Source organism: Megalops cyprinoides, chromosome 20, assembly GCF_013368585.1.
Source record: "Megalops cyprinoides isolate fMegCyp1 chromosome 20, fMegCyp1.pri, whole genome shotgun sequence".
Lineage (NCBI taxonomy): Eukaryota > Metazoa > Chordata > Actinopteri > Elopiformes > Megalopidae > Megalops > Megalops cyprinoides.
The window spans coordinates 18277612-18291854 of record NC_050602.1 but is presented as its reverse complement, the minus strand read 5'-3'; the positions used below and the strand labels follow the sequence as shown (position 1 = coordinate 18291854).

At 43.9% G+C, this 14243-nt stretch overlaps 1 protein-coding gene across 1 annotated transcript in view; it reads right to left on the bottom strand.

Annotated features, from left to right (window-relative positions):
* The window catches only part of LOC118795635 (lipoma-preferred partner homolog), a 127222-nt gene that overhangs the window by 36356 nt on the left and 76623 nt on the right, over window positions 1-14243 (bottom strand). The window contains exon 6 of the mRNA XM_036554262.1: window positions 484-1137. Coding sequence (XP_036410155.1) covers window positions 484-1137 — 654 coding nt within the window. The remainder of the gene's footprint in view (window positions 1-483; window positions 1138-14243) is intronic.

Below are 14243 nucleotides of genomic sequence, written 5' to 3'. Positions count from 1 at the left end.
AACATTATGTCAAAGGCCCTCATATTAAATTCAACATTTCAAATAGTGGTACAGAGAAAAGCTCTTGGGGACACAAGGCAGAAGTGCTCCTGCCCTACCTATTAACTGTATCACAAAACACAGCAGAGTGGAAGACCCCCATGATGTCGTTTCACTTGTGAAAGGCTGGGCTTCCAGAAACCTCAGTGACAGGACACGAGGTGATTGTGAAGACGCCAACTGCGCTCAATTAAATGTGCTGCTCTCTCAAACACACTGAGATGACAAGCATTGCGGCACACAGACCGAATTTAGCACATGTTCACCACACACCGGGCATGGCACCAACGGTCTCTTACCAGTCATTACCTACAATGAGGCATGTAAAAGTACATAAACAATAGGAGGCTGTTACATTGTTCTTGTGCATTGTTGTTCTTGAGTTTATGAACATGTTATGCATGCATTACAAGGGAAAAAGGCTAGAGCCAGGGGTAGGCCTACCTTCGGTGAGGCTCCTGGGCCCGTGCCATACTGACCCATGGGGGAGGGCACCAGGGCGGCTGGGGGGTCAGTGATGTAGGTCTTCTTGGGGGCAGTAGGCTGGTACCCTGGGCCAGCGGGGGCAGGTGCATAGCTTGGCTCGGGTCTCCAGGTGTTGTGGGCGCCATAGGCGAGCCCTGGCCCTCCTGCTCCAGTGTAATGCTGGTCTGGGTAGCTCCTCTGGGGCGGAGGCGCGTACCCGGGCTGGGGGGGTCCATAGGCAAAATCAGGGCCACGGGGCTGAGCGGGCATGTACTGCGATGGGGCGGGGGCAGGGGCGCGGGACGGCTGCTGGGGGCCGGGGGGCAGGTAGTGGGGGCTGGGCTGGGCCGTCTTCACCTGCACGTTGAAGGTGGGACGGCTGGGGGTGGAGGCGGTGGTGTAGGAGGCGGGGACAGGCTGGTGATGGGGTGGGGGCTGGGGTTGGGGCTGCGGTTGGGGCATGGTGGGCGGCTGCGGTTTGGCCAGGGGGCTGGAGCCAGTGGGGCTCTGGGAGCTTGCAGGGGACTGTGGCTTGGCTGTGGACCGTTTGGTGGCAGTCAGAGGAGGCTGGGTTGGGATGATCATCCGCTTGTGGCTGGTGACTGGGGTGGAGGAGCTGGACACAGAAGTGTTCTGGAACAGAAATCAGACAGTATGAGAAAAACACACTCTATTAAAGATCTACAGACTGCACACAGGTGTCCGGGCACTGCTAAACATGTGCTGTAGGCACATTAACAAGTTATTTCTACGAATTTTAGCTGCAGAGGAACAAGCAAGGAGAGACACAACACAGATTCAATTCAGTTCATCAGCAGTAATCACAGATTCTGTGCAAAGCATGGATATGATAACATAAACATGTTTAAGGTTAACAATCTAAGTGGTTGTAAGATGCAACCTCAGAGAGTTGGAACAGACATGAGTAGTGATGTTTGTGGAGAACAGATGGTGAGGGGTGTGCTGCAGGTTTCACAGAGAGAAAGAGAAAGAGAGAGAGAGAGATAGAGAGAGAGAGGGTAGCACTACATGACAGTAGTAGCAGCTGCAGGACAGGAGGACCTCACTCCACTGTGCTTCACACCCTCCCCCTTCTCCCCAATGTCTAGGAATACCAGTAAGTTGTGAAAGCATTGGTACAAAGGGGGAACCCCCTGAATGCCTGGTGTCTTTATGAGCGCCTTTTTTCCAAACCCTCTCGACGACAACCTTACAAGTGAAGTTGAACATCGATAGTGACCAAAACCAGGGTGCATCCATCAACAGACAATTGTGCTTCCTGACTTCTGAAGCATAAATGACCATTACTTGACACTGTGTACGAGTCCGTACACAGAACACGATGATGGTGATTAGACTAAAACGAGCCCTAATTCACAAAGACCCTAACCCCGAAAACAGTGGCACAGGTTAAACATCACAACAGCGCCACCCAGAATTCCAATCATGCTTGCACTGAGCTGAGACGTCACATTCTGCTCCCTGCTGAAGCAACGGGCTGCCCGCCTCTGTCAGGAAAGGAAAGTGTGGCTCCCCGCGAGTCTCCTGAGCAGGTAATCAGGCCCTGTATCTGATTAACCTGCAGCGCGAACAGCACAGACATGTTCCCCTGAACATAAAAGCTGGCGGAACGCCGCACCGGGAGAGCAAGTCTCCTGACAGATCGTCCCTGATAACTAACGCTTAGAGCCAGCTCCCTTATATCCAGCTGTCAGACGGCGCTGCGCCATCTCTCCCTGCGCTAAAAGTGAGTGCCTCCACGTGTCATTAGCCTAGCCCGTCCTTTCTAGGTTATCGCCTTGAGCCAGAAAAAATTCAATTAACGGTTTTATTGCGGGGGATGACGACAAAGACCTGCAAAGTAGTGCCACCGTTCCTTTTTTCAATTAGAGAAAGAAGGTCTGAAGAGCACTGCTGGGCACCTGAGCTCTCAGAGGGGCTCCTTGCCGCCCTGAACTGGACCAGGGCCCTGACAGAGCGCGTTCAAAGAAGTCAGGGGTGTAGATTTAAGCTTATGCATAAGTAGTCTGCAGGGAGCTGCGGGTTCAAATCCCTGGAGTAGGATAACTGTACCTCTGTTGCACCAGCACAAGGAAAGGAGGGGAAACAGAGGCATGTTACAGAAGGAGACATAACAGGGAGCTGAAAGAAACGGAGGGAAACGAGGTGTCTGCCCTTCCCACAGAATAACGGAATGGAGCGGAGCCCAAATGAATAAAAGAGGAACTTTTGTTAGAACATCAATGTAAACAGACACGCCGCGCTCTCTCTGAGGCGGGTAATGCTCCCCTCTACCTCAGCAAGGCCTCACAAACACGTGGCATGCGAGTGCAATTTACTTCCCTCCGGCAGCCACAGTGCAGCACCTCGAACCCACGCTGCTGCAACGGGGGGAACTTCCCCCAGACGCCGCGAGAGAATCTGCGCTGTTTCCACAGAGCTGGTGAATAAATGAAACACCTAACACAACTGCGTAATAGCAGCCCTCTTGCAGCCTGTTTCATAAACGTAAACTGCATGAACAGTATCTCAGGTGATGCGTATCAGCAAAGCAAATGATCTAATCCATTTCTGCTTCATAAGTAAGAATGTGCAATCTATTAATTAATTTATCCATATGCGCGCACAATCATTCATTGATTTATAAATGCAAGAACAGAGGCACTCAGAAAAACCTCATGATCAATTTTCCCACTTATTTGATTATCTATTATTCTATTCTCTTCTTCTGTAGATCAATTGTGTGGTTTATAAACTATTGCCTATTGCCTCAGGAGTCCAGCTTTTTCTAAATCGTATCTGTCAACAACCATCCACTTCACAATATTCAATTTTTCCCACATTATCTAAAAAGCACAGAATAAAAGCATTATTAGACAGTGCAAAGTTATGTTTTGATTGTGTGGATAACCTCATTTAATTTAGGTCATCCTGGCTATATTTCATCCACTGACACAAAAAAATGTACCACATGGTCCCAATTCAAAAATAAATGCTTCCAATGACTTATCTTAAAAAAGACCTTCATGGCCAAAGTGATCCTGCTGTATGTGATCCTACAGATTCATATATGTGTAATATATACATTTCCAGCTTATCTTAACTTCCTTTTGAAAGGGCTCAGGGAATAATTTTTCAGTTCTTCCCTATCAGTTTTCCACTCAGTTTTTTCCTGTTTTTTTAATTTCCTCTGAAAACAGTACTCTGTAAAATGCTCTGTGACAATTTGACTGTAAAGGTCACGGTAACACTATAACAAAGTTGACTGATTGATTTCTGGATTTGTGGGGTGATGGACTGACTGACCAATTGGCTAATTAATGGAGTAATGGATTGATTGATGGATGGCTGTGACAGGAGTGAAAGGTGAAGTGTCCTGGCAGAGACGAAACTCCTCTGGAAACAAATTCTCCCCCAGACAAATAGCAGCTGAGAGTGTCTGTGACGTAAAAAAATCAACCATGGGGAAAGATCTATGGCAGCGTTTCCCAAACCTCTCCTGGAGGACCACTTGTCCTGCATGTTTTAGATCTCTCCCTGCTCCAGCACAGCTGATTCAAATGATCAACTCCTTATGAACTCCTGAAGCTGCTTAATAACAAACTGATCATTTAAATCAGCTGTGTTGGAGCAGGGAGAGATCTAAAACATGCAGGACAAGGGGTCGTCCACGAGAGGTTTGGGAAACGCTGATCTATGGTATTGATAATCTTCCATGGGAAAAGACAATGGACGTCACGCGTCTGTTAAATGAATGTAATTTAATGGCAATGGGACTCTACCATGGAGAAAAGATATTTTGCACGATTCCTGCGAAATCGGGAATCAACCATGGGGAAAGATCTGTGATATTGGGAATCTACCATGGGGAAAAGATACATGGCACTGGGGTTCTATAACGGAGAAAAGATCCACACCATGCGCAATATTGGGAATATACTATGAGGAAAAAATCCACGATCCATTTCATGCATTTAACAAGGGCAAAAGTAACATGAGTCGCTTCATTCAATACCTACTTTTTGGAAAATTACCACATTTAAGTTACATAAGCAACACTACATTTGAGTAAAAACAAAACAGTCATTTTAATTTTACAGGACACAGTACAGAATAATTTTTATTCGTAAGGGGTTTTACCCTGGATTTTCCAGCTGGAGGTCAGAGGTCAAGTGTACACTAAAATATGTGTGTACATTTCAAATATGTGTTCATTCCCAGTAGAACTATAGTACACAAACAGGTGACGGTGCTCCATGTTTTAACAGCACAGTTAGTGTATAAGCTCAATAAACCCTGTAACTGTCAATCCTTACCTGTCATATAAAAACAGATGCCAGTCTGATTAGGCATGTACTTATCCCTTTAATGCCTCTGAGAATTCATTAGAAGCACAAGCCGCTAGCTGACAAGCAAACGATTTAAATTCCATTTCTTAAAGTTTACCTCAGCTGAATTCAACTTTGCAAACTACCGCAGAGCAGGTTTTTTCAGAGAAATTGTGTTCCACATTAGAGGAGAATGTGTGTTACAGCACGGAAGACTCAGGGCTAATGGCGCTGTTAGCTTTGTGCTTCAAACCACACGGGGGCGGGCAGATATTTTCTCAGCAAGCTTGGGGAAAACCCTCCAATTCACATAAAATTGTGTTAACTTTTTTTTTTGCCTTTGTTTGTCTGCAATCTAACCTCAAATGTTTTTTTTTAAACTTCCTCCTGTTTCTGGGTCAGGACAGGGCAAAGGCAAAGGCTGTCTGGCTGAATAGGCCCACCTCTCCTTGTTACGTTATCCAATGAGGTGCAGGCAAGTGGGTGGGGGTTCAGTGGTTAGGTTGGCCACTTCCATCTCTACCTCTGTGGTGGTCACTCTGATGCTAGTCAGGTAGGACCGACATCAATTAATATGACCATCTTCCTTCCATATCCTCATTAAAATATTCCAGTACATCTGGCTTCTTTGCTAAAAATGTACAAAGACCTTCTGCGGCTTTACACTGTATTTAAGATGCAGATACAATGAAGGACATTAAAGAGATACATATAAAGTCTTGATATTTCTGTCTGTGGCAGTCAGTAAAATTACTTTTTCAATGGTCAGTATAGAGCACAATATGCAACATAATTTAGCAAATATATTTAACAATATTTAATGTATGAGAAGCACAAACCTGCTGCAGAATGTCTTGCAAGAGAACCACACAAACAAGAACTAAAGCTGTGAGGTAGCTGTCATTTAGCTATTCAGCTCTCTGTAAGTTTGCCTGAGATAAAAAAGGGGCAATATTAATCACTGGCTTGGACAATATCCAAGGACTATTTTTATATATGTTTACACAAAATGGTTGCACCAATTAGTAAATAATAACCTGCACACCAGTACCTCTCATTATCTCTACTACCATCTCATTATTTGTAAGTTTTAGCAGGAAAGCTGCTTTCATTCAGTGAAATTAAACCGCAGACATACTCAGAACGGCCTTTCAAAATGAGGAAAAGGACACATTCAAAAGCAATCGGCCACCACAGACAGAGATAGGATTCCAAGAAATAGAGCGCTCGCTGAAACTGAGAGACCTGTAGTATCAAACAGAGCATATGTGGACTACCACAGCCATCACATCACTCTGCCTGTGAGGCGCCTGCTACTGCTCGCAGGATGTTGCGCATCAAAGACGTTTTTTCTCGGAAGGACTTTTTACATCAAAGACACCCGTGGGAACTTTTCTGTGCACCGCAATCTTTTCTTGTAGAGAAATTTTATAGGGACAAGTGCTATCAGTGATCTATGACATTTTCACAACAACAAACTGTCTCGGTAAATGTGGGAGTACAGTGACGTCCCCTGCACTTCGTACTTCAAATGACGTAAAGCAGGAATCAGCATTTCTGAGATGGACTGTAACATATGAATCCACAGGTACGTATCACAGTTGAGGTCATATCAGAGTAAAGTGTCCTCTTTTCCTAGTTTTTCCACTGTAAGGTGCTCACTGACTTTTCTTTAAAAAAATTCAAATGAATCTCACACCTGAATTATTCTGGACATAAATGGTAAAAGACTATGTTTATGTAAAGTATTACTATTGTGGATATAAATGATAAATGATCATATTTAGGTCAAATGGTCAGATAATATGCCTGTCAGGTAAATGACTGTTATTGTGGATATAAATGTGAAATGATCTTGTTCAAGTAAAGTACTGATACAGCACTGAACAGCCCACATTAACCTTGCTTTATCATTTTTTGCAGGACCTATACCTCAGACACAAACAATGTGACATTGTGAAAGAAGAAAACAGGCTTTTTGATTTCACAACACAGTTCACTGGAGAGTACCATTTCTATTTTCTGCTCAATTTTCTGAGAAGCTTCCTTACTTTCTATTACCGAGAAGTGACAACTCGGAGATTTGCATGTGCAACCACAATCAAGGTATATTAATAAACTAATACAGTGTCTTACCCAGGAGATGTGGAACATGCTCTTAACTGAATAACAAGAAAATGACGAATAAGAAGAAGAAGAAAACAGCAGAATATATGCTTATTTTTGATCTCTCTCACTCGACTCAGAGATATACTGAAATCATACTGTTGTACACTACAAAAGGAAAAGAACAAGCCAACTGAAATAATCAGAATAAAGAATAAAAGTTAATAAAACTATAAAACTTTAAAAGTTAATAGAAAAGAATAAAACTAATAATAATCTGTACTGTCTTGGCTTGTTCGATTTGGGCCTCTCTTATGCTGTGTTTAATGACCATAAATATGTAACATACAGTATGACTGTGAATATGCTGTATTGAAACTGACAAATCATGTAGTTTGTCCACTGTGGTAATGTTTTTCTCTTTTGTCATTACCAAAACGGGGGACAGAGAGACAACTCTCCTCCCATCATCTTGATAAAGTATACCCTGCTACATTTGGCTTGTTCGCAACGTTGACCTGTCTGTCATTTATCTGCGTCTGTCTTGTAGTTTGCCTACATTTGTGAAAATGTTCTGGGAAGTGGCCTTAAATAGCCCTACAATTCACATGCTTGGCGATGCTGGTCACGTTCACAGTCTGAGTCACCCTTGCTGGAACCTCATCTACCATATCAGCCAATCAGAGACCTGTGCGAACTCTGGGGTCGTGTTTCAAAGCAGGAGGCCCAATCTGTTGTGACCATGGCTCAGCTGATCCTACCAGGGGTCGACCCTTTTAACAAGGAGTAAGAACTGCAGAGCACTGGCAATAAACAGTGGATAAGCCACAAAAAAGGTGTGATCCTGAGTGGATTATTAGGTTAATGAGCTGTGATGGGACATGGGGTGAGCCAAGACACACCGATGACCCATCACCACTCCTGCTACTGGATGACAGGGGAGCAGGTGCCATCAGCACTCCAGTAGCCCACAACACTAATATCACCCTAACCAACACCAAATATCAGTTACACACAGCAAAAACTCATCTGATCAATTAGCACTCGCTCTGTCAGCACTAATTAGAATGCATCCATTGGGGGCAACTGCTACACACACCGTCACAGGGCTGCCCTCCAGTTTCATTCATGAAACACACACACGCACATGTACGCGCACACACACACACACACACGCACACGCACACACACACACGCACACGCATTCACTGTTGCCAGTGTGAGACTAAGGAAAAGGGTCTTTTCATGAGATTGCAGGAGAATTTCTGTTTTCTTTGCCAGCTCTTGTTCCGTTCTGTCTGTAATGGTTGAACTGAAACAGTTGCGTTACACATCACAGGGTGTCAAATGTTAATATGGAAATTCTTCCTGATGAGAAGACCTGACTGTATAGCGCTGCCAGCATAAATTCAATAATCATTTCACTAAGAGCACTGATGAATTTGATTTCATCGGCTTGGGGTTCAGATCCTTTTTGTAATGGGCGCGTACACACACACATACACACACACACTCTCTCTCTCTCTGCCTCCAGAGAACCCTCTTGAGTACAGCACGTGCTTAAGTGAAAAACCCGTTTCTCACTTAACACTGAACATTTCTCATGGACATGTGGGGCCAACCGTTGAACCCATCGACACTTTGCAACGCTGGGAAGATGTCTGAGAATGTGATGTGTGTAGAAGAGTATATCAGTGGCTCAAACCATCCGTTTTGAACTGATTAACATAGATCCCTAGGTGAGAAGACTATGACCTCCAGAATCCTTTAGTAAAGAGGGTTCGGTCATTATTGCATTAGCCTAATTCCACAGTGAGCACAGCCAATAAGCACAGCGCTTAGCACCCTCACAACAGGCAGCACTTCCAGCTCAAAAAAGAACAGCCTACTTCTACTCCTAGAATTGCTCAAGCATTGCTCAGTTTCCAAACATCCTAGACCAATTCACTAACCAAAAACAACAGAACCTCTTAACCTCCAGCTCGACAGTTCTGGGAGGCTCTTTACAAGCTATGATAGCGTTGTTTGTGAATCTTCAGAGCAGTAAACCGACCCTTTAGCATTACTGAAAATAAGCGTATGCTGTTACCCGATTGGCCGCACGCCTGGGAAGCTTCTGAGAACAATCTGGGAATCTGATTTTTTGCTTTGTTTGGGCTTTGTTTTCACATGCAGGACACATGGTGCACAGACCAGCATCTGGCTGAGGAGCACCACTGACCACCATGAAGTCTGGACCACAGGCAAGGAGCGATCAGAGCAAAGGCCGATCACACCATTGTTGGCACTGTATCATACAATTACTGGCACTGTATCATACAATTACTGGCACTGCACCGTATGATTAACAGCACAACATAACATGATTGGTGGCACATGATCACATGACCACTGGCACAGGATCATACGATCACAGGCAGAGATCCCAGGTGTCATATTCGGCTCTGTCACGATCCTCTAGCCACACGAATGCATTCCTAATGAGAAGCTTGAACCCACACTGTCTACACTCCAAGACACAAAAGACGGCACTTCTCTTGCCACATGCAACCTGGTCGATTTGGAAGGTGTGATCTTTGGGCTCGGAGCGGCCATGCATTATTCAGTGTGATTATCCCAAACCATTCTCCTCTTTCCTCCTGCTGTTTCTAGTGGCTCCATTAAGCTAATGACAGGAGCGCACAAGCCTTACCTTACCAAAAACTCACACACTTACTTCAACACATTGATAAATATACTACTGAAAACACCAGACTACTCTTTGCCCACCAGAACATGACATTATATAAAAACGTAACTTCTCACTGAATATATCACATACACTTTAGATACGCTTTGACATAAAATGGTCCGAAACTTTCTGTAGGTTTCATGAAAATAAACATTTCAGATGTACAAAAATAGGCATGGATAAGTTTGCATTCATATATCAAAATTAAAACTCTTACCACATTTAAACCCTCCCACAATATTACCTCCCCCTCATCTGACCAGCGAACGCTCCAATTTCACATGTTCAGCCACTTGAGCGCAAGCTAATGCCCCTGCATATGTACCGTGTATTCTGGACTGGGCCCAAGCCACTAGAACCTTTCCAAATCCTCTCAGCAGTTACTCAGTCAAGTGACTGCTGGCTCTGCTTATACCACTCCACTGCTGACCCAATAACTGTGGGCCAGCTTTGATATTTCATGGGCATATGTGAAAAGTTGACCCCAAAATGGCCAGAGATTCTCACATAAGGGTGGAGTGCCATCCCGCCAGAGAGCATGCTGGGATATCTCCACCCAGCTTCCTCAGGGGAGTGCTGGAAATTCCTGGCACTGTACAGGCAGACATGCTGGAGCAGTTAGATCAGACAGCCACACCGTGACAGTGAGAACCGCTGACAGCGCCCCAAACTGCCACATGATTTGGGGTTCATGCAGTGCAGAATAAGGTCTTGTTGTGTAATAATGTGGCTGGGGGCATCACACACCCCCCCCCCCCCCCTTGCCCTTCCTGCACCCAATGGATGGAAGAGTGGTGTAACTGTCGATTACATCACAAAGGGAACGTGGTATATGATGCCACAATGGGCGGTGTCTAGCCCAATGTCACATTCCCTCCCACAGCTGCAGCAGAATCTCAAGAAGCTCCTGCCGTCTCTATCATCATTTTCCCCCGTACCTGTTTCCCAGGCTTCCTCTGGGCAGGCAGAGTCAATCAGGAGCCAGTGGCTGTTTTTAGAAAGGCCCCTCCATGGCTGAACCCTCAAAGGAGGTGTCAGAATGGAAACCGTACTGTAACTATGCAACCGCGTGAAGGTGTTGAGTCAGGCTGATATTTTTATCACTTTCTTTAATTAATGAGATGGCTGGCTCATCTTAAAGGCAAGGTAGATGTGTATCCTGTGACATTTTACTTTGGAGACTTGGCACATCAGAGGGTAAGTTGATGAAACTTGAAGAAACACTTAAACTGGAGAGAAATCAATGTTTTAATAGGAACACATTAACACCAATAATCCAAAGAGAGAATCTGAGCTAAAGGAATAAACTTAACATAAAGATAAAGTGACATTGAAGAATCTGCTCTCCTCTCTACTCAGAATGGCTAAAGAGACCTTACACTGAGCACTTAAACTGCAGTAGGAATAATCAGCAACCACCACCAGATTTTGGAGCCTGAAGCAGACCCCGTTATGCTGTCATGCACTTTTATCTTACTCGGACCTGATTATGATAGTGGTATCAACAATATTTAGGAGCGCTAAGAACCCTAAACCGCTCTTGAAAGAACTTTGAAGCTTTGAACTTACTTGATTTCCAGGCCGGTATACTGGTGTAATACATGTGAATGGTTGATTGTCTCTTCCTCAGTCACACAAACTACATTAACATGTTAATGTCAGGGCAGACTGATCCAAGGTCAGTCTCTGACAGCCCCTACTGGCTCTTTCCTATTGAATCAACTATCAGCAGGGCTCCTGAGAGTTCAGGGAGCTTTACCGTGCCTCTAGATGTGACCCCACTTCACAGCAAGTCACACTGAGTCAGCCTTTTTGGGAGACACATTCCATCACCGGAGGAGTGGAGACATTAAATATTTAATTTCAAATACCGCACACCACCCTCTAAGCTAGTGCAGATCAAACAGACTCGGCTCTAAGGCTTTTTCACTTTAATTCATACTTCATTTCCCCAGTCCCTCGAGAGGGCTACATGAATTTGAATAAGTGTAATGTTAAAAGGGCAGGTAGAGTGCTGATGTGAGATTTGGATCAATGCTGCGTACTGATCCCTGTTCACCCGGTGGTAAGGCCTTCCTTTCCTGTGTTGTTAATTACTGCCCAGACTATTCAAGCTGCAAGCAAATTATAACCTGAATTTAGAGGACTGGTATGTAGTTTCATTCTCCATAGGCAAAAACAACCTTTCCTCACATTATTACCTGTATTCAAATATTTGACCTCCTTCAGAAAGTGATGAATTCCAATACAATCAAAAATGACATGAAAAATATAAATCATACACTTTTACTATACAAAATGTCCCAAAGCATATCAATTTCCATGTTTCATACATGTTTTCATACATATTATTACACTTTATTTTTATTACTTTCATGTGAATCAAACTAATTTACTAGTGAGATGTACACTGTATGCTAAATAGACTGAAAATCTTTTATAATGAGTAAGATATTTCTACAGAAGAAAAAAAAATGATTTGAGGGAATTCCAACACGTATGTATTATAGCTATCACAGTGACGTTCAGTATGTATTTTCCTGGCTGGGAGCTAAACAAATGTTCAATATTCCCATTTTATTTTCCTACAAAATTATTCAACTTAAATCTTAGATGTATCAGCCATATTTAATAATAATACAGTACATTCTGATTTTCCGTGTCAGACTGAGTATCATTACATGTTTTAAACCCAGAATCTCACACTGACAAAAATGTCCTATTGGATCAGTCTGCTGTTGGTAAATTGGCTCCTCCTGAGGACAATTTTGTCATGAGTAGTGTAGTAGTATAATGATTTAATAATTATTACATGTAATTCAATTATTTGATTTGCCTGCCCTAATTCAAGACCATTAGACTACAGTTTGTATCTTTATCAAAGCAACAAGCCATAAACCCAGTTCAATAGCTGATGGAGTGATTTTCTGTTATATAAACATGAACTACAGCATTCAGCTTCAGCATGAAGGGATATAGAGGCTTTCAGACATCAGATGGTGTTTTTTAAAGGACAAGTGTTAATAGTGTTATTGAAATATACAAATGCTCATAAAGACTGCTTTGAATCTACACGCATGTGTATTTGCTGAAATGAAGGAGGAGGCGCTCCAAACGTCTCTAATTCATTTGTTACTCAGGGTGAAGAAATTGCATCTGAAATGGTAAACACAGCTGGAGTTTACTGACCTTACGGCAGACTCTGAGGGAAATAAACTCCCAGAACCACAGCGCACACTTTCAGAGGGAAGATTACGAAACGGAGTGCAACTTGCCATTCTCCCGCCTCGTTTTAGGATATCTCAGCGGCCCACATGCAGAAACTGGTGTTTGTTTGGGAACGGACTTGCCTAAGGGTAAAGTGCTTCCCTCTGGCCAATCAACAGGCTGCAGTGACACTGCAGGGGCCGCAATGTTGTATGCCACCTGCATCCTTGTGATGTATTTTGGATTCTCTGTTTTAGTGTACTTGGCTTCCCTCATCTAGCCAGGTTGCACAAGTTAACTGTGTAAAAGGTGTTATGCTCACACTCACTGGTCTGTGAGTATAGCCTGGTCTGACACTGTTGCTCATTTAACTTGAATCACTACACGTACTGTTGTAGTGCAGCTCTGTTGTGCTGGAAGTCGCTCTGGATAAGAGCATCTGCTAAACTGTAATGTAATGTAATGTAAAAGTCACAATTTGTCTCAAGACTACCATAATGGCAGTCTTTTCCCTTCCTTCATCACTCATTCATTTATTCATTTTTTGGGTGGGTAGGGGGTTGTTGGGGTAAATAAAGAACAAGGCATGAATGCAAACTGGGACCAGACAGAAAAGACAAAATGCTGATATTATGACATACAGCTCTCCCTGCGTATGCAGATATCAAATCAGCACTGTTTACATTTTCGATATTACAACATTCAGATCATTACTGACAGCTGCGATATGGGAAAATCTTTTATCAATTTAGATCACTGAGAAAAAAACAAAGATATTTTTGTCTGTAAGTCTGGGAAAGTCTGTATGCAAATGCAGTGGCAAAAGCAAAGCCCCACATTTAAACACGCATTAAGTGCAGGTAACTGACATTCAAATGATATTCAAATGGACAAATACGGGATGCAAAATAATTGCATGAAGGAATAATGACCACAGATTTCAACCGTATAATTTGCCCAAAGATGCAGTTTAACACGAAAGGTGTGAGGGCCTAAATATACCAGCTCCTCCTTTTCTGAGCAACACCTTGGGGTTTGGGGGGTGTTGTAGAGCGGGTGAGGGGCAGGACCAGGGCTCTAAGGGGCTGCCGAAAGAGGGGACGATTGATTTCGGATGCGGCGGGCTGATAATGGAGAGTGCAGAGAGCTGTGAACTGAGAGCGGTCGCCACTCTTAGTGCGTACAAGCAGAAGATTAAGAGTGGGGAGCAGATGGGATGATGCCAGGGAATAAAGTCTGGACCGTTTCACAGCCACCTCACAGCAGAGTGGGAGCAGCTGGAGGGCAAAGGGTCAGCTCGAGGCTAATCCTCTCACCCCACACCACCTCTGCTGCAGAGCCTTTGTGTGTGTGTGTGTGTGTGTGTG